Genomic DNA, 23,841 nt, shown 5'->3' with positions numbered 1-23,841 from the left:
GCTGCAGACAACCCAAATTTCCACCAGCCTGGCTGTGTGGCAATAAATTATATCTAATCTAATCTAATCTTAACTGACCTTGTTTATTCTTTGCTCATCTCACCTATCCAGTGACTTGACTTCATAATTGACTAATTGATGGCAAATTGCTTTGACATATGTGGTATAAATGCAAGATCTTTCTTATGATTCTGTTCCACTGCTCCTGCCACTATTTTTCTAACTGCAGCAGTAACTGAACAGCCTCCTCCGCAAATGTGGAATGAAAATAACACCAACGCGAAACTGCTTAGTTGTTAGTCGGCTGTTAATAATCAAAGCAACACCAAGCAATGCATTGTAAGACCCATGGGTGAAGTGAACATTATGGTAATTTAACCTTTTAAACAGAGGCATTGCTCATTTTTTGTTAGAAATTGCATTTTCTTTACCTTTCACAATTTCAAACAGTCATACTTTTCACTTTGAATTTCAAAAGGTTTCAAAACGTAAAACATCCCTAAACTAAGACCTTGGGCATTTTGCACTGGATTTTGGATGAGCTACTTTCTCAGCATTTAGGTCAAGGTCACGCATCCACACACAAATGTGCACTTGCCCACCAGGCAAAAGGAGGTCCTTCCTGCCTGCCAGGACCTGGTCTCATGCCCCAAGGAATCACCCAAGTAAGGTTGGGGCCAATGAACCTGAACACTTCCTGGTTTGCTCCTTTACCTCTGCACCACAAGCTACTTTATACACATTTGTGCTTGATTACATTGTACATAATTAGTATTTGTCCATTCAGTGGAATTGGAGAGGATCTGCATTAATTGGCTTATTTACTTTTACTACTTGTCGGATCACACTATGCTGTAATTTTACACATTCTATTCGAGTCGCGTCCTCACCCTCCCCCCAGCAGCCTACCTACTGGATTGGCGCGGCCTATTCTGCCGGGACCGACCAGAGCTCCAGCAGCAGCAGCGGCGCAGTGTTGGATACATTGCGGGGCGGGCCATGCCTTACCGGAGATCGCCGTTTGGAGCCCCAGAGTGCTGGGCCTGCTGCACCGACATCGCGGAGCTGTGGTTCGCGGAGCACCCAACGCGGGCGGCGCTGACCAACATCGCGGAGTCCTGCGACTCCGCCCGGCTCGGCCTGTGGACTCGGGAGCCGCGGACTCCGGTGGGAGGTGACTGATCTGGAGGTCCGGGCCGCTGAGGATGTTCTCCGTCGAGGTTCGGCGTCGGGGTTCCATCATCCCGGCGTAAGAGCCTGAGCATCGGGCCACCCGTGGCGGCGACTGCAGGTGCTCGGGAGGCCCCAACCACGGGTGAACATCTGGGAAGACCGGCGGGGAGGCTGGCTGGACTATGGTGCCTTCCTCAACTTTGGTGCCGCTGTGGGGTTATGTTGTGTCGTGGACTTCTGCGTTTGTGCTTTTTTTTTTAATGTTTTATTTATTATTTATTTTAATGTTACTTGACTGTAAGGAAAATCCATTTTGTTGTCTCTTATGAGATAATGACAATAAATTGAATCCAATCCAATCCAATTTCATGCACCTGTTGTAGTGACTGGTATCGACAAAGTAAGAGCAGTGGCCATATACAGGGTAATCATAAATCTATAACAGAGAAACCTAATTATACAACTTAGTTTAAGTCCAACAATACTAATAAATCATGTCTAGACGATCTTGATTAAGATTTTCTGCTATTGGAAATAAACATTATTTACTCTAAATTGGAACAATTTCTAATAATCAATTCCACAACAGTCTTTGCTGGCCCCACACTGAAGAATACAATTTAGCGTGAAATGTATAGGCATATGTTCACATCAGTCCTGCTAGCCAGTGAATGATGGTTATGCATGAGTAAAAACATGTTAATTGTCTGAAATTAAGTACTTCATATACTTCATAGTTTGTGAAACTATATACAGATTGGCAATCCAAATTTACCCTGCTTAAAATCCTTGTTGATTGGAGATTGTATCTCTTGCCCAGGTCTGCATTAAGCAGGCAATTATTCTTTTAAAAAAAGAAGTTCTCAGTATTAATGTTCTCCTTTCTTTTTTGTCTAGACCTGTGTCTCCATTGGGATAAAGTACCAGGCAATAGATGGTTCTGTCGGAGTCTGGAATGAAAATGACTACTTGGAAAATCCAAGCCTAAAAGCAGAGCATGAGGCCACCTTTCTTTTTGAAACAGACAGTTTACTGTCTGGTGGACAGAGTCAGGAATCGGGGACATCACCCGGGAGATCCTACCAAAACTTTGTGGGGGAAAGAAAAAAGTAAGTGAACAAATATTTGCATTGGAGATGGCGCTTCACAAATTTGATGGAGTAATTTGAAGAAGTAATTGACTTCATGGAAGGAAGCAGAGGGTAATAGTGGAAAGTTGTTTTTTGGGCTGGAGGTCTGTGACTAGTGGTGTGCCTCAGGGTTCGGTGCTGGGCCTTTTGCTGTTTGTCAGCTTGGGCAAGTCGGCCGAAGGGCGTGTTTTCACGTTGTATGACTCTATAACCAAGAATATTATGAGAACAGGACTGTAAACGTAGCCTATATGGACTTCAGCAAGATCTTCAATATTTCCCCACATGGTAAGTTGCTCTGGGAAGTTAGATCGCATGGAACCCCGGGAGAGCTGGCTAACTGGATACAGAATTGGCTTCCTGGTGAGTTGCAGAGGGTGATGGTGGATGGCTGTTTGTCAGAAAGCAGATCTATGCTAGTGGTGTGCCTCAGGGATCAGTGCTGGTTGCATTGTTGTTTGCCATCTATGTTAGTGATTTAGTTTAGCATGTAAAAGGAATGATTTATAAGTTTGCGGATTATACTAAAAGTTTAATTAATTTAAGTGTGAGGTGTTGCATTTTGAGAAGTCAAATCAAACAGGACCTTCACGGTGAATGGTAGGGCACTGGGAAGTGTTGTAGCGCCGAGGGATATGAGAAAACAATACACACTGTAGTTGCTTGAAAATGATGTTACAAGTAGAGAGCATTGTGACAAAGGCGTCTGACATCCTGGCCTTCATCTGTTGTGGTGCTGTGTGTAGCCATTAGGGTGGAAAGAGTTGAGAGATGATTTACAATGACTTGAGGATCTGGGACTTTGGGAAGTGGGAGGAAACCAGGGCACTAAGAAGATTCTTGTGTGGTCACAGGAATAACGTACAAATGGCACACAGATGATACGAGACATCAAGATTGAATGTGGCACAGTGGCCCAGTTTGGGGTGTCACTGCCAGTAGAGCTGCTGCCTCAAAACACCAGAGACCTGGGTTTGATCCTGACCTCGGGTGCTGTCTATGTGGAGTTTGCACATTCTCCCTGTGACCTTGAGGGTTTCCTCTAAGTGCTCCTGTTTCTCCCTTCATCCCAAAGATGTGCTGATTTGTAGGTTAATTGGCTGCTGTAAATTACCCCTAGTATGTAGCAAGTGGATGTGAAAGTGAGATAATATAGGAACGGTTCATCAAGTCGGCGTGGACTCGATGAGTCGGAGGGCTTGTTTCCATGTTGTATCTCTAAAGGGCCTGTCCCACTTGGCGATTTTTTTTGGTGACTGCCGGCGTCACATCGGTGTCAAAAGATTTTGAACATTTCAAAATCCAGCGGCTACAAAAAAAATGTTGCGACACTTGGAAAAAATACCGTGTGTCATACGTCATCACGCCGCATCACTGCTGCATCACGCTGTGTCACGCCGCAAATTTTTCAGTGACCTGATACACCAGTCAATAATGCCGGCAGTCGCTGAAAAAATCGCCAAGTGGGACAGGCCCTTAAGTTTAAAAACAACTGAACCCAAGTCACCCGAGCTATGAAATAGTGGATCTGCTTCCTGCATCTTTATGTCACTGAATCATTTCAGTTTTATTTTCACTTTTCAGGCATCTTATTGTTTTGTCAGATATGTTTAACAAAATTTTCAACTCTCAAATATTTACAAAATAATTGTGTGTTCCGTTTCCTGTTTTGTTCCATGAAAGTGAAAGGTAAGGATAGACATTAACTTTGCTGCTTTTAATCATATATTAATGGCTTACGAACCTTTTGGATAAAACAAAAGTCACAACCAATCCTTATCAAACTGTGATTTCAAGCATAATGGAGATCCCTGGTGAATGTGGACCAATTATTTTAATCAATGTCACCATCCCTGGAAATATTTTATTGATGATCACCTTTATTGATCTGTGACAGATTAGTTGAACAACCCTTTTGCTGTTCGTAAGGAAATCTTAGTTATTGAAGGTGAACATTTTTTTATGTGCTTCAGTTAAAAAATACGTCGTCCCTTTGCACATAATAATAAAACAAAGAGCAGAGGCCAGAAACTGATGCAGAATAAAATTGTGCCAAAAGTATCGAATTTTGCTGTATTGATACGATACGACACTATGGAACTTTATTTATCCCAGGAGGGAAATTGATCTGCCAACAATCATACAAACACAAAATACATGAAACATGAAATTAAAGTGATGAGTGGAATGGCTTGGGGGACGTGCAAAGATTGGGGAGGGGAGGGGAGAGGAGTCGGTCTTAGTCTACCCCACAACAGAAGGGGGAGGAGTTATAAAGTTTGATAGTGACAGGGAAGAAGGATCTCCTGTGACGTTCTGTCCTGCATCTTGGTGGAACCAGTCTGTTGCTGAAAGTACTCCTCAGGTCAGTGAGCTGTATTGTCGAGAATGCTCCACAATTTGAGGAGCATCCTCCCCTTCAAGACCACCTCCTCTGAGTCTAACTCCTCCCCCAGGACGGAGCCAGCCTTCCTGACGAGTTTGTTGATCTTATTGGCGTTTGCAACCTTCGCCCTGCTGTCTAGCCTACCTTTATGATTATTCATTGTTCAAGTGTGGAGTATCTAATCACAGGAGGTTGCATAGGTGAAATCAAAGAGAATTTGAGTTGTTAATGGGAAGAAGTAGAAAAATATAAAACTGCTTTGAAAAGCTAATAAAGAGTAGGCATTTCATCTGGGTCACAGATTGTGGTAATGTGGAACGGGGAATGTAATGTGATAGGCAAGAAATTTAGGGGGAAATGTTTAGCTTTTGACATGGTACAACATATTTAACATAAGATTAGTATCCCATCAAGAGAATGTACCCTGAGTTTTTTATATTGATTTCAACTGTTTTTATAAATTAGCCATGTAAATCAAACAGAAGCCTGTGGAGAGCTGGAAAATGAATGGAGATCGGGTACAAACCCACTCGGTATCTCTCATGTAAGAATGGGTAATTGGTATTCATCGTCAGTCTCTCCAGCATGGAAAATGTTTGCCTGCTTACAGTGCTGAAGGGTAAATGGGACTTTGGAAACGGGTGCCAACAGAAGTTAACATCTTGTGAAGCAGACAAAGAAAGAATTGGAGACAAACATGATAACAGACTACCAGCTTTTTGAACTGGTTTTCCTGTTTGCGCTGCAGTTACAAAAATATTATTGCTTAAACCATTAAGTGCCATTTACATCAACAGTGAAATTGCGTTGGTGGATTTAATGAACCTAGCACAGTAAGAAAACCAACTGAACGTCAATGGAAATAGTCATTAACTTCAGTAATTACAACATGTTAGTTCCCGTCTTCTTATAATATCATTCACTCATTTCTCACAGACTTCCTGCTGATAATATTAATTGTTTAGTTTTGAAGGGGCTTCCTCCTTGTACATTTCAAAAACGATATTGTTTGCTGTTCTGCTTTGTATCAGCACAAATAAAAGGTCAGTTTCCCAAAAATTGTCATCTTTCAGGACAGAATTGCACTTTGATACGTAAAACCAGATCCTCCAACAAAACCTTTGAGTAATTTTCCTCTTGCGCATTCCAATCTCAACTTGCCACTTTAATGTAGTTAAAACATGTGCCTGCAGTATTGCTCAAATGAATTATCTTTGTGCACTATTTAAATTGCGTATAGTCTGTGCTGTGAAGATAGCTTCGGGAAGTTAAACACTATAATTTACATTCTCAGAAATCAGAAAGTACCTACAAGGCATTGACTCAAAAGTTGCCCTGAGAAAGCGGTAATGGGCCTTCAACTGATGTAATCATTTTGGATATGATGCTCCCACCAGATTACCAACAAATTACTGAGTAGTAGCAGCAGCACGGCACCACAGGGAGGAAGAGAACAAAATTAATATTTACAGTGGAGCCCACATTCAATGTAAAATTATAATAATGGGAAACATAAGATTTCTCATGAAGTAGGGGTTATGTTGTCTTTGAAAGTAAATAAGTTTTTATATTCACATAAAACGTTGTTATTCTTCTGTGCCTATGTATACATACGCCAACCACTTTTATATAGGCACACAGGCTTTTCAAAAATAGAATTCAACATGAAGTCAAGAAAATAACATTCCTAACAAATTTAAATTTAATGAGTTTTTGATAAATTTGCAATGTGCAATCAAAATGTTATTCATTGGGGGAGTTTGTAAAATAAGAGACTGTGCCATTGAGAAAAATGGCTGTTCTGCTTCCAAGAAAGCACATCAGCGCCTCTACTTCCTGAGAAGATTACAGAGAGTTGGTTTGTCAAAGAGGGCTCTCTCGAACTTCCACAGGTGCACAGTAGAGAGCATGCTGGCTAGTTGCATCGCGGCTTGGTTTGGCAATTTGAGCATCCAGGAGCAGAAAAGGATGCAGAAAGTTGTGACCACTGCCCAGTCCATCATCGGCTCTGACCTCCCCACCATCGAAGGGATCTATCGCAGTCGCTGCCTCAAAAAGGCTGCCAGCATCATCAAGGACCCACACCATCCTGGCCACGCACTCATCTCCCCACTACCATCGGGCAGAAGATACAGGAGCCTGAGAACTGTCACATCCAGGTTCAGGAACAGCTTCTTCCCCACAGCCATCAGGCTATTAAACTCGCCAACAAACAGACTGTGAACTGTAACAGCCTTTTGCACTTTATCTGCTTATTTATGTGTATATTGAACTGAACTGGTCTGTATTTGTGCTTACAATATTCTGTTGTGCTGCAGCAAGCAAGAATTTCCTTGTCCTATCTGGGACACCAGTCTGAAGAAGGGTTTCGGCCCGAAACATTGCCTATTTCCTTCGCTCCATAGATGCTGCTGCACCCGCTGAGTTTCTCCAGCATTTTTGTGTACCTTCGATTTTCCAGCATCTGCAGTTCCTTCTTAAACAAATGACAATAAACTCACTTGACTTGACTTGACCATGAATTCCATGGAGGAGCTCACCTCAGAGTGCTTGGAAAATGCAAGGCAGCTATATGATTACACATTTAATGAAGCAGAGTTTATCCCTGTTGAACAACTTGGTATACCATTGTCCACAACATTGCTTCCCGTACTTCTTAATAAGTGCCATGCAATATATATTTTTTTTTAAACAGAAAAATTTAGCAATGGAGATATGGTTTTAAAATAGACAGAGTGCTATTTGATGGAACTGAGAACACAAGAGTTATTGAACTATATTTTCCACATAGATAGCTATCGTCCTTCATTTGACGCCGACCTGTAGGGGGTATGGCTGCCTAGCCTGCAGCTGTCTGTTTTTCATTTCTTTTTTCTTATTTTTAGTTAGTTTAGAGTTTTGTTTTTAAGGAGTTCTAGCTTTTTTATGTGTGGGGGGGGGGGGGGGAAGGGGGAAACTAATTTTCAGGGTCCCTACCTGGTCGGAGATGCAGCTTTTCTCCGGGCTGCACTTTCGACCCGTCCTCGCGGCCTACCAGCGGGCCTGGAGCGGCATTTCCTGAGGGGACCGCCCGGAGCCTCGGCATCAGCGGCGGCATCGGCGGCGGCTGCAGAGTTGCGGGTCCGAGGAGCAAGGGGACCGCCCGGAGCCTCGGCATCGGCGGCACCGGCATCGGCGGCGGCGGAGCTGCGGGTCTGAGGACAGCGGTGCAGCGCTGGAACGCCATTGCGGGGCGGGCGGTGCCTTGCCCGAGTCGCCGCGCTGGAACTCCGGTGAGCTGGGACCGGCGTTAAAAACATCGCGGAGCTGCGGGCGGCGGCGTCGAACTTTACATCGGGAGCCTGGGATCTCGCGACGAGATCGCCAGTTGAGCTCCATTCGGCGCGGCCTTGTCGGCTCCGGAAGCCACGGTCTCGAGTAGGGAGGCGGCCGTTCCAGGGTTCCCATGCCGCTGAGAGGACTCTCCCGACGCCGGAACATCATCACCCGGCGAGGATGGCCTGGAACATCCGGCCTCCGTAGAGGCAACTGTGGAGGCCTCAATAGGCCCGACTATGGGTGGAAATTGGGGATGGGACTGGACTTTGTGCCTTCCCCCATAATGGGAACCATTGTGGGGGTATGTTTTTATGTTAAAGCTATTTATTATTGTTATGTTTGTATTCTTTCTTATGTGCTGCATTGGCAAAAGGAATTTCACTACATCTAGGTGTATGTGACAATAAATCAACCTTTGAACCTTTGAACCTTTGAACAAAGCAGAATGTGGTCAGTACAGTTATACACTGTGCTGATATCACTTGATTTGTGTTTGTGACGGTAAGATTTTGGTGTTTCAGTTCACCTTCAGCAGTAAGGTAGAATTTAGTCAAAAAGTTAAATGACTTCAATGGCATAGCATTTCAGCAGGGGGATACAACCCAGAAGCACCAATACTTTCCACGTTACCACTTGCTGTCTGCAGATAAGTGTTATCCCCATACTTTGTAAACATTTTATAAAGCTCAATGTGAAAGTTTGGAACATATGCATTATCAAGTTAGAAGTTAAAATATAAGAAAACCTTAATAATGTCTATTACATACCGAAGATTTACTTGAGGATATTAAAAGCCACTTACGTAAAACAAATTAATTAGGATTAGTGAATTTGTTATGCATTAATTATGGCTAACTCTGCTATTAAAAATTCTATTGCACTTCATTCCACAAAGCACAACATTTTCTAGTTCTTGTGACAAGAATAAATGCCCTGTCCCATGGTACGAGTTCATTCCAAGAGCTCTCCCGAGTTTGCCTATATTCGAACTCGGAGGTTTACAGTAATGGCCACTCATCGGTACTCGGGGTTCTCGTGGACATTTTTCAACATGTTGAAAAATCTTCACGAGTCTTCCCGTGGTTACCTGCCGTTAGCGAGTCTATCCTAGTACCTGCCATTGGCGCTAAGAGACGTCCCGAGCTCCGACATACCCGCTACGTTCATTCTCCTTACCACGAGCTTGATTTTTTTTAAACTCGGGAGAGCTCTTGCAATGAACTTGTACCGTGGGACAGGGCTATAAGTTGTAAGCACAGAAGTTCTTGCCTGATCACCAATTTTTTGTTTGGTGTTTATAAAGATTGTAAAAGTTTGCAATCTGTGGTAAGAGCAAAAAACATACATGGGAATGCATAAATTTCCACCGCTTGATGCAGAGGAGCAATTTTCAGAACCTGATATTAGTTTCACCGTGGCAAAAAGTTGACAGCTAATCTGTTATTACAACTGTGAACTTTGGGCCATCAACGTAACACTCCAGGAGATGTTGTTGCATTAATTGAAAGGTTTCATTATCTTCCTGATATTAATATGATTTTTTCTTTTCTAAATATATGAGCTGCATAAATGCTTTTGTTTACCATTTATGCTTCATGTGCTGTCATCAGAAAGTGTAGACCCAGCTGTTCCAGTGAAGCTGCCCTTGGATGCTGCGTTAATTTAAATCAGGATTAGAGATTATAATAAAATATTCATTTGATATTGTGTTACAATAATATCTGTAAGAAAATTACTTGAATAATTATGCAAAATTAGAAGCATGGACGATTATAACAAGCTTGAGACTTAATTAAGCTCAATTAAAAACATGAATTATTCAGGAACTTAAACCTAATGGCGTTGCAGGAAATGATGACTTTATGCAAGAGCTTTCCTTTACATTACACAATGAGCCAAATCATATTCTTATTTGGCATGGCTTTGTAGCAGATCCACTGGCTGTATCTTCCTCACACCTTTACGTCTGAGCGTGGGTGCAGCACTTGGGTCTGGAGCAGCCCCTGATCACCATTAGCTGAGGGACTGCACGCCTAGTTTCTGGCTTTTTTACTTTGGCTGGTATATCCAGTGTTGCTCGATTCATTTGAATGTGTTCATCAATCGAAATTTTAAAGATTAAGATTACGTTTTTTGTTTCTTAATTCCACTTAGTATTTGATTATTTAAATTAGCTTGTAGTAATTCTTTCTTTTAAGTTATTTCTTAACATAATTTAAGTTATAAAATGTATTGTGATTGTGTCTATTTGTCTTTGATTATCTATTGAGGCGGACTTTGGCAATGCTAGCTGTCAGAGAGCCACGGTGGTCTAGAACTTTTCTTCCACCTTGTGAGGCCCAGTCACTGCTCGTATAACCCATGGCCCTGTGGGTTAGTCGAGCAGCAAGGTCTCAAAGACGTTATGCTTGCAGGCACAGAGAGTCCATGCAACTGTAGGACTGGTATGTGGGTATATGCCAGGTACAGATCACCTCAAACACTGTTTGAGCCAATAAAGAATTGCATGTGTTGCCTCTAACATTGACTAATTTTCTGGTTGATCTCAGGACTGCTGGTGATGAAAGCTGTTACAATAGTGAGGAAGAGGGAGAAGCAAATGCAAGGTAGAAAATGACAGGGCCAACCTCACCCTTGTGATGAGTCTGGCCCTTCTGGCTCTGTTGTGTGTTTCCTCTGTCCCTCCACTGGAAATCGTTTAAAGGGGTTTCATGACCAGTCAAATAAATCATTAATAAAAAGCCTATCACACCTTTCCATGTGGTGGAGTTTAACAGATGTTACTTGAATTTTTCTGACTCTTTTCCTTTTGGTATTCCAAACTTTTTTCAATTCCCCTTGGTGATCTCATGGCTGTTTGCAGATCCTGACCCAAACACATCACTGCTGTATATCATTTTTCTATTTATTCTCATCTCTTCTTTTCGCTTGGTTCTGGAGTTTGGACTCCAGCTATCATCAGACTTCTACAATTTCACCCAAATTGCCCTTATTCAGATATATAATTTATTGGAGTTAAACACAGCAGGATGGAGTGATCAATGCCAATGTTAATCTTCTCATCAACCAACATCCATGTTTGTGCCTCCATGTTTTTTTCTGTAAGAGGCACTGTAACGCAACTGGTAAAGCTGCTGCCTTGCAGCGCCAGAGATCCCAGTTTGATTATGACCCCGGGAGCTGTCTATGTGGAGTTTACATGTTCTCCATGTGACCACGTGGGTTTCTTCCAGGTTCTCCAGTTTCCTACCGCATCCCAAAGGCATGTGGGTTTCAAGGTCAATTGGCCTCTGTAAATTACCCCTGGTGTGTAGGTAGTGGATGTAAAAGTGGGATCACATAGAACTGATGGGAATGGGTGAATGATGGTCAGTGTAGACTCGAGGGGCCAAAGGACCTCTTTCCATGCTGGATTTTTCAATGAATCAAACTAAAGGTTGATGAACTGTAATAGGACATGGGCCCAGTATTTAATATTTCACTTTTGTGCAGGCACTGAGCCAAAAGCTCATACCTAGCTGACTGATCTTGCTAAGTCAGGCTATCACTGTGATCTGGGAACTTTTTCACATTACATTCCCGGCACCCATATCTTTTTCCTAGATCACACTATTAATAAGACCATGCACTAATCAGCATCTCCCTTTTAATTTCTTCTCAGGAGCTTATTGAAATTTACAAAGAATAAAATAACACGATTGCATCTTTCCTAGAGATCTACTCATTTACAAAATACCTGGTCATGCACCCCTAATACTGTTTCTAAGAAGATTGATGTGTGATGTGAAGGTGTGGATTTGGTTGAATGTCGCATTTTCACTTTCTTAAATTGAATGCTGCCTTTGATCTTTGCAAATGATCAAATGCAATTTTTTGCATGAAACTATCGGCTTTAGAGACAAAACAATCTGATGTTTCATACTATTTTGGATTGATGTGACAAAGTTTAGACTTATGAGTTCTCGCCAATGATATGCACATAATCTCACACAGTGGCTGCAGCATGGAAGAAGGTCATTCAACCTCTCACACCTGGACCAGCTCCATGTACAACTGACCCAGCTTGTCCCACTCCCGTGCCTGCCCCTGCAAATCCTGTTCTTTCAGACAGATATGCAGCTTCGCTGTACAATTAAATCTGCCGTGCCACTAAGCTGGTAGCGAATTCCACATCCAAACTGGCAGGCAGACAGGAAGCAAAGAGTAGGAGTAAACGGGTCCTTTTCAGAATGGCAGGCAGTGACTAGTGGGGTACCGCAAGGCTCGGTGCTGGGACCCCAGCTATTTACAATATATATTAATGATTTGGACGAGGGAATTGAATGCAACATCTCCAAGATTGCGGATGACACGAAGCTGGGGGGCAAATTGTTGGGTGAGTGGGCAAATGCATGGCAGATCCAGTATAATGTGGATAAATGTCAGGTTATCCACTTTGGTGGCAAAAACACGAAAGTAGACTATTATCTGAATGGTGGTCGATTAGGAAACGGGGAGATGCAACGAGACCTGGGTGTCATGGTACACCAGTCATTGAAAGTAGGCATGCAGGTGCAGCAGGCAGTGAAGAAAGCGAATGCTATGTTAGCATTCATAGCAAACGGATTTGAGTATAGGAGCAGGGAGGTTCTACTGCAGTTGTACAGGGCCTTGGTGAGACCACACCTGGAGTATTGTGTACAGTTTTGGTCTCCTAATCTGAGGAAAGACATTCTTGCCATAGAGGGAGTACAGAGAAGGTTCACCAGACTGATTCCTGGGATGTCAGGACTTTCATATGAAGAAAGACTGGATAGACTCGGCTTGTACTCGCTAGAATTTAGAAGATTGAGGGGGAATCTTATAGAAACTTACAACATTCTTAAGGGGTTGGACAGGCTAGATGCAGGAAGATTGTTCCCGATGTTGGGGAAGTCCAGAACAAGGGGTCACAGTTTAAGGATAAGGGGGAAATCTTTTAGGACCGAGATGAGAAAAACATTTTTCACACAGAGTGGTGAATCTCTGGAATTCTCTGCCACAGAAGGTAGTTGAGGCCAGTTCTTTGGCTATATTTAAGAGGGAGTTAGATGTGGCCCTTGTGGCTAAAGGGATCAGGGGGTATGGAGAGAATGCAGTTACGGGATACTGAGTTGGATGATCAGCCATGATCATATTGAAGGGCCGAATGGCCTACTCCTGCACCTATTTTCTATGTGTTTGTTTCTAAACCTCACATGTGCAAAAATGATTATTCCCACATGTCACTTTGGTTCTTTTGCCATTCACTTTCATTCTTTGTTTCTTCATTATTAAATCTTCCACCAAGAAGAAAAATGTATCTCCATCTACTCTTTTCATCTTCCCCACATAACTAAAGTATCTCTTCCTTGGAATAATTTCATTAAATCTTTTGGCATTAATGTTTCCTCGTGTAAGGTCAAGAAGAAGCGTTAAAAAATATTTATCGCAACTTCCTTGTACTCGGTGCCGTTATAAAGCCCAGGATCCCTTGGGCTTTTTAACATTTTCTTAAACTGCCCTGGAACTTCAATTGAACTGTCCATACATACCCCATATGTCTGTTTGTTCTTGTACCCCTTTTAAATATTGTCTCTTTTCATTCTTTCTACCAGCGGGACAGGCAGCATCTCTGGAGAGAAGGAATGGGTGACGTTTCGGGTCGAGACCCTTCTTCAGGCTAATTTGGGATAAGGGAAATGAGAGATATAGACGATGTGGAAAGTTAAAGAACAAATAATGAAAGATATGCAAAAAGGTAACGATGATGAAGGAAACAGGCCATTGTAAGCTGTTTGTAGGGTGAAAATGAGAAGCAAGTGTGACTTCCTGGTGGAGGAAGGATAGAGGGAGAGGGAATGCCAGGGCTAGCTGGTGAGAGAAATCAATATTCATACCACTGGGCTGTAAGCTGCCCAAGCGAAATATGAGATGCTGTTCCTCCAATTTGCGCTTAGCCTCACTCTGACAATGAAGGAGACCGAGGACAGAAAGGTCTGTGTAGGAATGGGAAGGAGAATTAAAGTGTCCAGCAACCGGGAGATCAGGTTGGTTCACGTGGGCTGAGCGAAGGTGATCTGCGAAACGATCGCCCAGTCTGCGTTTGGTCTCGCCAATGTATAAGAGTCCACATCTTGAACAACAGATACAGTAGGTGAAGTTGGAGGAGGTGCAAGTGAACATCTGCCTAACCTGAAAGGACTGTCGGGGTCCCTGGACAAAGGTATAGCGACCTCTCCTCCCCCCCTCCTCCCCACCTTTCCCTCCCAACTCCTGTCCCGTTCCGACCCCCTGGGAAACTGAAGGGAGTGACAATCAACTGCCACAGATACAAATAATGTCATACACAAGAAAGGGCAGATGCTGGTTGACAAAAAGTGAATACACAGTGCTGGAGTAACACAAAGACGCAGCAGAATTTTGGAAACGTCATCCCATCACCCATTTCTTCTCTCCAGAGATGCTGCCTGTCCAGTGAGTTAAAGCCCACAGTAGACTCACGAGTCACTACGGTAAACTCACGGGCTACTACGTTCTTACAACGAGTTTACAAGTTTAACATTTTTACTTCAAGTGTAAATTTGACTCATGGAAATCTTTCATCATGTTGAAAGATTTTCACGAGTTAACAAGTTCCGACGTTCCCGCTACGTTAATTCTACGTGATTACCACGAGTTTGATTTGTTTTAAACTCGGGATCACTCGTGGGTGGACTCGCACCGTGAGACAGGGCCATTATATATCGGCCAGACTAAACGCAGACTGGACGATCGTTTCGCGGAACACCTTCGCTCAGCCCACGTGAACCAGCCTGATCTCCCGGTTGCTGGACACTTTAATTCTCCTTCCTATTCCTACACAGACCTTTCTGTCCTCGGTCTCCTCCAATGTCAGAGTGAGGCTAAACGCAAATTGGAGGAACAGCATTTCATATTTCGCTTGGTCAGCTTACAGCTCAGTGGTATGAATATTGATTTCTCTAACTTCAACTAACCCCAGCATTCCCTCTCTCTCTATCCCTCCCCCACCCACGTTGCACTAGCTTCTCATTTTCACCCAACAAACAACTAAAACTGGCTTGTTTCCTTTATCGTCATAACTTTTTTGCGTATCTTTCATTCATTGTTCTTTATCTCTCTACATCATCTTCTATATCTCTTGTTTCCCTTAACAATGACGTTCAGTCAGATTCGAAACATCACACATTCCTTCTCTCCAGAGATGCTGCCTGTCCCGCTGAGTTATTCCAGCTTTTTTAGACCAGCTTCTGCATTCTTTCCTACACAATAAAATTAATTAAATGTTTTATGGTACACTGTATTCATTAATGACTGAATGCAGTATATATTCAATTTGTTTAATTATGGATAGTATTGTGCTGAATATTAAATGAAAGCATTATAGTAAATGTATGAAAAGTGATACATTATGGGTAATGGTAAAAAAAAATAGACGCTTCTAACATGGAGAAATCAGCTTGTGGACATCTCAGGAATTAAACCCTTACTAAACCCAGGGACTGCCTTTATAACTTTAGAAATTAATTTGTCAGTGCTTTTGATTGCAAAACAGAGCTAAGTACATTTGAAGAAATTCCAAGAGTTCCAAGATGACCATTTAAACTTATTCTGAATTAAACTTTCCCTAGGAACTTTGAACATTTTGATTAAAGTCTAAATTAAACTAATTAAACATTTTCATAGACATGGTAAGATAGACAAAGGCAAAAAACTCAGAAATCATGCAAATTCAAATATTTAAGTATCTGTATTAGACAATAAAATGTCGATAATTGTTTATATTAATTAAAAATAATAACTAAAAATATTTCATTCAAAGGAAATAAATAGGAAGAAAAGAAATGGTAAGAAATAAATCAGTTTTACATGAAGCACAGGCCAGAACTCATTTTATACAGGTAACAACCTATCAACATTCTTGCACAAATGGCCTTGAGAAATCAACAGCAAAACAGTTGCCCCTCACGTTCCTATTAACAAAACTGTTCCTAGTTCACAAAATGTTTCACAAAGTTGCCCCACAAGAGAAAAAGGTTAGTAAGGACAAATGTGGGTCCCTTGAAGGCAGAAACAGGTGAAATTATTATGGGGAACAAGGAAATGGCAGAAGAGTTGAACAGGTACTTTGATTCAGTCTTCACTAAAGGGCCTGTCCCACTTTTCCGAGTTACTCATGAATTCTCCAGAGTTTTCCCCTTGATTCAAACTCAGAGAATGTCAGTAGCTAGTCCGTAGCGAGTCCATAGGAGGCCGTAGGAGTCTGTAGATATATCGTAGCGGCTCGTTATGCCAGCCGTAGGTACGAGGGGCATCAGGTAAGTCGGGACGTTTTTTTCAGCATGACAAAAAAGTCCACGAGTAAAAAGATAGTCAGGAGGAGGAGTTTGTAGATCACAAAAATCTTGATTTTTTTTTTTAAGGTCCTTTCAACTCGGCAGAGGACTCGGGAAAGTGGGACAGGCCCTTAAGGAAGACACAAACGATATCCCAGATGTACTAGAGGACAGGATCTAGGGAGACAGAGGAACTGAACGAAATTTGCATTAGGCGATAAATAGTATTGGGTAGACTGATGGGATGAAGGCTGATAAATCCCCAGGGCCTGCTGGTCTGCATCCCAGGGTACTCAAGGAGGTGGCTCTAGAAATCGTGGAAGCATTGGTGATCATTTTCCAATGTTTTATAGATTCAGGATCAGTTCCTGTGGATTGGAGGGTAGCTAATGTTATCCCTCTTTTCAAGAAAGGAGCGGGAGAGAAAACCAGGAATTATAGACCAGTTAGCCTGACATTGGAGGTGGGGAAGATGCTGGAATCACCTATTAAAGAAGTAATAACAGCACATTTGGATAGCAGTAAAAGGATTGGTCCAAGTCAGCATGGATTTATGAAGGGTAAATCCTGCTTGACTAATCTTCTGGAATTTTATGAGGATGTGACTGAAGCAGAACTAGTGGATGAAGTGTATCTAGATTTTCAGAAAGCCTTTGATAAGGTCCCACACAGGAGATTAGGGAGCAAAATTAGTGCATATGGTATTTGGGGGTAGGATATTGACCATGGATAGAGAATTAGTTGGCAGACAGGAAACAAAGATTTGGAATAAACGGGTCCCTGTCAGAATGGCAGGCAGTGGCGAGTGGAGTGCCGCAAGGCTCGGTGCTGGGGCCACAACTATTACAATATATATTAATGATTTAGTAACACTAGCAAATTTGCAGATGACACAAAGCTGGGTGGCAGTGAGAACTGCGAAGAGGATGCTAGGAGGTTGCAGGGTGACTTGGACAGGTTGAGTGAATGGGCAGATGCATGGCAGATGCAGTATAATGTAGATAAATGTGAGGTTACCCACTTTGGTGGCAAGAACAAGGAAGCAGATTATTATCACAATGGTGTCAGATTAGGAAAAAGGGGAAGTGCAACTAGACCTGGATGTCCTTGTACACCAGTCACTGAAAGTAAACATGCAGGTACAGCAGGCAGTGAAGAAAGCTAATGGCATGTTGGCCTTCATAACGAGAGGATTTGAGAATAGAAGTAAAGAGGTCTTTCTGCAGTCGTACAGGGCCCTGGTGAGACCACATCTGCAGTATTGTGTGCAGTTCTGGTCTCCTAATTTGAGGAAGGCCATTCTTGCTATTGAGGCAGCGCAACATAGGTTCACGAGATGGTGGGACTGTCATATGAGGAAAATTGGAAAGAGTGGGCTTGTATTCACTGGAATTTAGAAGAGTGAGAGGTGATCTTATAGAAACGTATAAAATTATAAAACGACAAGACAAGCTAGATGCAGGAAATATGTTCCCAATGATGGGGGAGTCCAGAACCAGGGGCCACAGTCTAAGAATAAAGGGGAGGCCATTTAAAACTGAGATGAGAAAAAACGTTTTCACCCAGATTGTTGTGAATTTGTGGAATTCTCTGCCACAGAAGGCAGTGGAGGCCAATTCACTGGATGAATTTAGAAGAGAGTTAGATAGAGCTCTAGGGGCTAGCGGAATCAACGGATATGGGGAGAAGGCAGGCACGGGTTACCGATTATGGATGATCAACCATGATCACAATGAATGGCGGTGCAGGCTCGAAGGGCCAAATGGCTTCCTCCTGCATCTATTTTCTATGTTTCTATGTAAAATGTAATCATATCAAAATCTGTAAACTACTTTGCACAGGCTTTAATATCTTTTCTCCAGCTTTATAATAAATTTGCATTTTGCTACAAAAAAACAAATAATTACTAAAAAACATGAAGTAATAATGATTTTTAAACCATTAATCTAATTTATCAAGAAAGACAACTGTTTTGTAGTTGATGAGCTAAATTGGATCAGCTGTACAAACTGATATACAAAATGGTTTTTTATTTCAAGCCTTGAGAATCACATGCAACCAACTATTAGAGAAAAGGATTATTTGCTCCACAGTCCCCCACCACCACTCTTCTATTCTGTTGGTATTAATCACCAACAGCAACCAGAGCCAGCAATTCCAAACATGATACCTCCTGATAGGGTATTAATATAAAAAATTAATATCCACGGGCCACAGTCCGATAAATTATTGATATGTTCCAAGTGATGACTCAACCGTAGGTTACTTGGCAACATAAGCAATCAAGTTGAATGAGCAACTATACTCAACCAGTCTGACATTACTGAGTCAAATAACCAATCTTTTGAAATTTTGCAAATTTCATAAACGAGCAATAGTAAACAAAATATTAACTGGCCCTGAACACCTACCACAAAAGGGGAAATTTTAAAAAGCTAGTTCCATTGTTCAAGGGAAGTGCATGTATGTCTGTTTGTTTGTTCTCTCAGATCTTCCAGTTGCTGCTTTCACTACCAGCCCCCAAGATGCAGTGTTATTATTATTTTGCATTCCATTTTCATTTCAGAAAATTTCCTGTTGTAAGGAACATCATCATGATAAATATAAAACAGTTGCAAGATATCAACTGATTCTATTGATGTTCTTTCCCCTTGGATCAAAAATTTAAGGAGCTGATATTAGTTTGATAATTTGTGCACTTGGAGAAGAAAGTATTGGCTTTCTCTAAATTAGGACATTTCACCATCAGTGTCTCTCATAAAAATGATCGATTATAAAGATATAGGAGCAATCACATTTTATTTTCAGCAGGGGTACTTTATTTACTCCTGTAGATTTATTTTATTTAGTAATCTAGTACATTTTAAAAACTGACAGCCGGACCAGTAACTTCTCCAAACACCTTTCAAAAGGTTTAAACACTGCTTAAGCTAAAATATGCTTGAGAACATTGTAAATTTACCAGAAAACACATAAACACGTAAACAATTTACATTTATTGACTATGATGTTGCGATGTCCTTTAATACTGTGTGTGACACTAGTTCCAGAAATGGAATGAAATGGCCATCAATTATGCCGATTAGATAAAGGAATCCAATTATACAACGACAAATTGCAAGTAATTCAACTCTAAAGCTTGATCTAAGTCTGAGCTTGAGGCTCAGTTAGAAATTGGCAAATATGATGTTGTGGGAATTACAGAGACATGGCTGCAAGAGGACCAGGGCTAGGAACTGAATAGTCAAGGGTATATGTCTTATCGAAAAAACAGACAGGTGGGCAGGGGGGATGGTGTAGCTCTGTTGGTGAGGAATGGTTCAGTCCCTTGCGAGGGCTGACATAGAATCAGGAGATGTAGTCAGTATGGTTAGAACTAAGGAATTGTAAGGGTAAGAAGACCCTAATGGGAGTTATCTACAGGCCCCCAAATGGTAGCCTGGACATAGGGCGCAAGTTGAATCAAGAGTTAAAATTAGCATGTCGCAAAGGTAATGCCACGGTTGTTATGGAAGATTTCAACATGGAGGTAGACTGGGAAAATCAGGTTGGAACTGGACCCCAAGAAAAGGAGTTTGTGGAGTGTCTCCGTGATGGATTCTTAGAGCAGCTTGTACTGGAGCCTACCAGGGAGAAGGCAATTCTGGATTTAGTGTTGTGTAATGAACCAGATTTGATAAGGGAACTCGAGGTAAAGGAGCCATAAGGAGGTAGTGACTATAATATGATAAGTTTTAATCTACAATTTGAGGTGGAGAAGGGTAACTCAGAGGTGTCAGTATTACAGTTGAGCAAAGGGGACTATGGAGCCATGAGGGGGGAGTTAGCCAAAGTTGACTGGAAAGATACCCTAGCAGGGATGACAGTGGAACAACAATGGCAGGTATTTCTGGGAATAATACAGAAGGTGCAGGATCGGTTCATTCCAAAGAGGAAGAAAGATTCCAAGGGGAGTAAGGGGCGACTGTGGCTGACAAGGAACAGTATAAAAATAAAAGAGAAGAAATACATAGCAAAGATGAGCGGGAAGCCAGAGGATTGGGTAACTTTTAAAGAGCAACAGAAGATAACTAAAAAGGCAATATGGGGAGAAAAGATGAGGTAAGCTGGCCAAGAATATAAAGGAGGATAGTAAAAGCTTCTTTATGTATGTGAAGAGGAAAAAACTAGTTAAGGCCAAAGTTGGACCCTAGAAGACTGAAAAATGTGAATTTATTATGGGGAACAAGGATGGCAGATGAGTTGAACAGGTACTTAGGATCTGTCTTCACTAAGGAGGACACCTTCCTGATGTACTAGCCAGAGGATCTGGGGTGGCGGAGGAACAGAAGGAGATTCACATTAGGCAGGAAATGGTGTTGGGTAGACTGATGGGACTGAAGAGTGCAGGCCACCAAATTCAGTTTCACAGCATTTCAAGCAGAGTGCAGGCCACCAAATTGCCAAACAACTCATTGCATTGTCATTAAGGGCTAACAAATCATTTATTGCAAGTACATTGCAGGCCCACAGTTCAGTTGATTCACAGCTTAGAATCACAGTAGTGGCCTCTCCCTCGCGATCCTTTAGAGTGACTGACCCCCCCCCCCCCCCCCCCCCCCCCCGGAAGGGTCATTATCTTAATCGTGGTGATTGACAGGCAAGAAGACCAATCAGCTGATCTCAACATTTTTTAAACACTCATTACTTTTTTTTTCATTGATCGGAAAAATCCTTGGGGCTGCCTCAGCGGAGGAGGACTGTGTAAGATGGCCAAAAATCATAGCGATATATGAAAGCGTTTTTTTCTAAAATCAATATACAGCGCGGACAGACAGGAAGTGGTCAAGATGAGACTTTTAGTTATATAGATTAGCAAATTTGCAGATGAAACAAAATTGTGTGGCAGTGTGAACTGTGAGGAGGATGCTATGAGGATGCAGGGTGACTTGGACAGGTTGGGTGAGTGGGCAGATGCATGGCAGATGCAGTTTAATGTGACTGATGAACAAGGACCTTGTACTTCCCCTTTTCCCAACTTGACACCATTTGGATAATAATCTGCCTTCCTGTTTTTGCCACCAAAGTGGATAACCTCACATTTATAAAGATCTGGGGGTCCTTGTTCATCAGTCTCTGAAAGTAAGCATGCAGGTACTGCATGTAGTGAAGAAAGTGAATGGCATGTTGGCCTTCATAACAAGAGGAGTTGAGGAAAGGAGCAAAGAGGTCCTCCTGCAGTTGTACAGAGCCCAAGTGAGACAACACCTGGAGTATTGTGTGCAGTTTTGGTCCCCTAATTTGAGGAAGGACATTCTTGCTATTGAGGGAGTGCAGCGTAGGTTTACAAGGTTAATTCCCGGGATGGCGGGACTGTCATATGTTGAGAGAATGGAGCAGCTGGGCTTGTACACTTTGGAGTTTAGAAGGATGAGAGGATATCTCATTGAAACATATAAGATTGTTAAGGGCTTGGACACACTAGAGGCAGGAAACATGTTCCCGATGTTGGGGGAGTCCAGAACCAGGGGCCACAGTTTAAGAATAAGGAGTAAGCCATTTTGCTATTGAGGGAGTGCAGCGTAGGTTCACGAGGTTAATTCCTGTGATGGCGGGACTGTCATCTGTTTATAGATTTGAGTAACTGGGTTGTATACTCTGCAATTTAGAAGGATGAGAGGGAATCTTATTGAAACATAAGATTATTAAGGGATTGGACATGCTGGATGCAGAAAACATGTTCCCAATGTTGGGGGACACCAGAACCAGGGGCCATAGTTTAAGGACCATAAGTGTTAGCCATTTAGAACAGAGATGAGGAAAAACTTTTTCACACAGAGAGTTGTGAGTGTGTGGAATGCTCTGCCTCAGTGGGTGGTGGAGGCTGTTTCTCTGGATGCTTTCAAGAGAGTGTTAGAAAGAGCTCTTAGGGATAATGGAGTTAAGGGATATGGAGAGAAGGCAGGAACAGGGTACTGATTGTGGATGATCAGCCATGATCACATTGAATGGCGGTGCTGGCTCAAAGGGCCGAATGGCCTATTCCTGCACCTATTGTCTATTGTCTATTGTCTAAAAGAAATGACATTACAATATAAATGATTGCAGATATGAGAAGTTTTCAGATTTACTACTGAGGAAAAAGCACATCTGTATTGTTTAGAAGTTAAGGAAAACTAAAATCATCACTGTAATTACGATGTTAAAACTTGTCTTAGATAATTATGGAGCTATATGGGCATTAATCAAATGAGTCTCAAAATGAATTCCTTGATTCACGCAGATCCAAACTCTTAGGTGTAGTCAAGCAAAAAAAAGATACTTTCATTGTTGCCCATAAATATTCATTTCGTCTGAAGAAGACAATATTCAATTTCTAAACATTTTTGCTGGTTTGAGCAAAATAAATTTTACGATTCCTCTGTCGTCCTGGGACCACTCTCCCATCCATGTGGCATCTATGTATTTGCTGGATCAAATGGTAACAACTGTGAAAGTAACATATCTTTGAACTAAAGAACAAGGTTAAAAGTTGTGATCTCTGAATTACTACTTCACCCACCTATGAATCACTGTAACTATCAGTGGAATGGAGAACGTCAATTTCACAAGACTTTGGCACCATTTCCATAACAAAATATAATGGCGTAGTTGGAATGGATTTCAGCCCAACTAGCCTCAAATAAGGATTCTAATGGAAAGATAATTTGGGCCATTATGAGGATGTAACCAGTAAGCTGCTTAGATATTTCAGGATTTACAAGGATGTTGCTAGAACTTGAGGACTTGAGCTATAGGGAGAGATTGGAAAGCCTAGAACTGTATTCCTTGGAGCGTAGGAGGATCAAAGGTGATCTTGTAAACGTGTATAAGATCATGAGATGAATAGATAGGGTGTATGCACAGAGTCTTTTACCCAGAGTAGGGGAATGGAGATCCAGGGGTTATAGGTTTAAGATGAGAGGGGAAAGATTTAATAGGAATCTAACGGGCAATTTTTTCACACAGAAGGTGGTGGGTATATGGAACAAGCTGCCAAAGGAAGTAGTTGAGGCAGAAACCATAACAACATTTAAAAGTCATTTGGACAGATAGATGGTAGTCACAAAATGCTGGAGTAACTCAGCGGAACAGGCCGCATCTCTGGAGAGAAGGAATGGGCGGCATTTCGGGTCAAGACCCTTCTTCAGATAGGTACATGGATATAAAAGGTTTCGAGGGATATGGGCCAAACACAGGCAGGTGAGACGTGTAGACGGAGGACCTTGTTCGGCATGGCAAGCTGGGCTGAAAAGCCTGTTTCTGTGCTGTATGACTCAATGATGAAATACATAATTAACCATAACTATAAAATTAAATGGAAGAGTAATAATTCTAAAACAAAAAGGAAGAAAGTGGGATTGTAAACAGGTATTATCCTCAAGACACTGCAAATAAAGGGTAAATAAAAAGTGTGAATAATACAGCAAATAAAGGGGTGGCATGGTGGCGCAGCTGTGGA

At 42.0% G+C, this 23,841-nt stretch overlaps 1 protein-coding gene across 4 annotated transcripts in view; it reads left to right on the top strand.

Moving 5' to 3' along the window:
• Positions 1 to 23,841, top strand: part of otof (otoferlin) — a 313,157-nt gene that overhangs the window by 172,327 nt on the left and 116,989 nt on the right. For 3 of the 4 annotated variants that reach the window (XM_033021479.1, XM_033021476.1, XM_033021477.1), the window contains exons 5-6: positions 2,071 to 2,282; positions 10,557 to 10,613. In XM_033021479.1, the coding sequence (XP_032877370.1) occupies positions 2,071 to 2,282; positions 10,557 to 10,613 (269 nt within the window). The remainder of the gene's footprint in view (positions 1 to 2,070; positions 2,283 to 10,556; positions 10,614 to 23,841) is intronic. The other variant, XM_033021478.1, reaches the window with a different exon arrangement.

Source organism: Amblyraja radiata, chromosome 5, assembly GCF_010909765.2.
Source record: "Amblyraja radiata isolate CabotCenter1 chromosome 5, sAmbRad1.1.pri, whole genome shotgun sequence".
In the NCBI taxonomy this organism is placed as follows: Eukaryota; Metazoa; Chordata; class Chondrichthyes; order Rajiformes; family Rajidae; genus Amblyraja; species Amblyraja radiata.
This window is presented reverse-complemented; position numbering and strand designations above follow the sequence as displayed.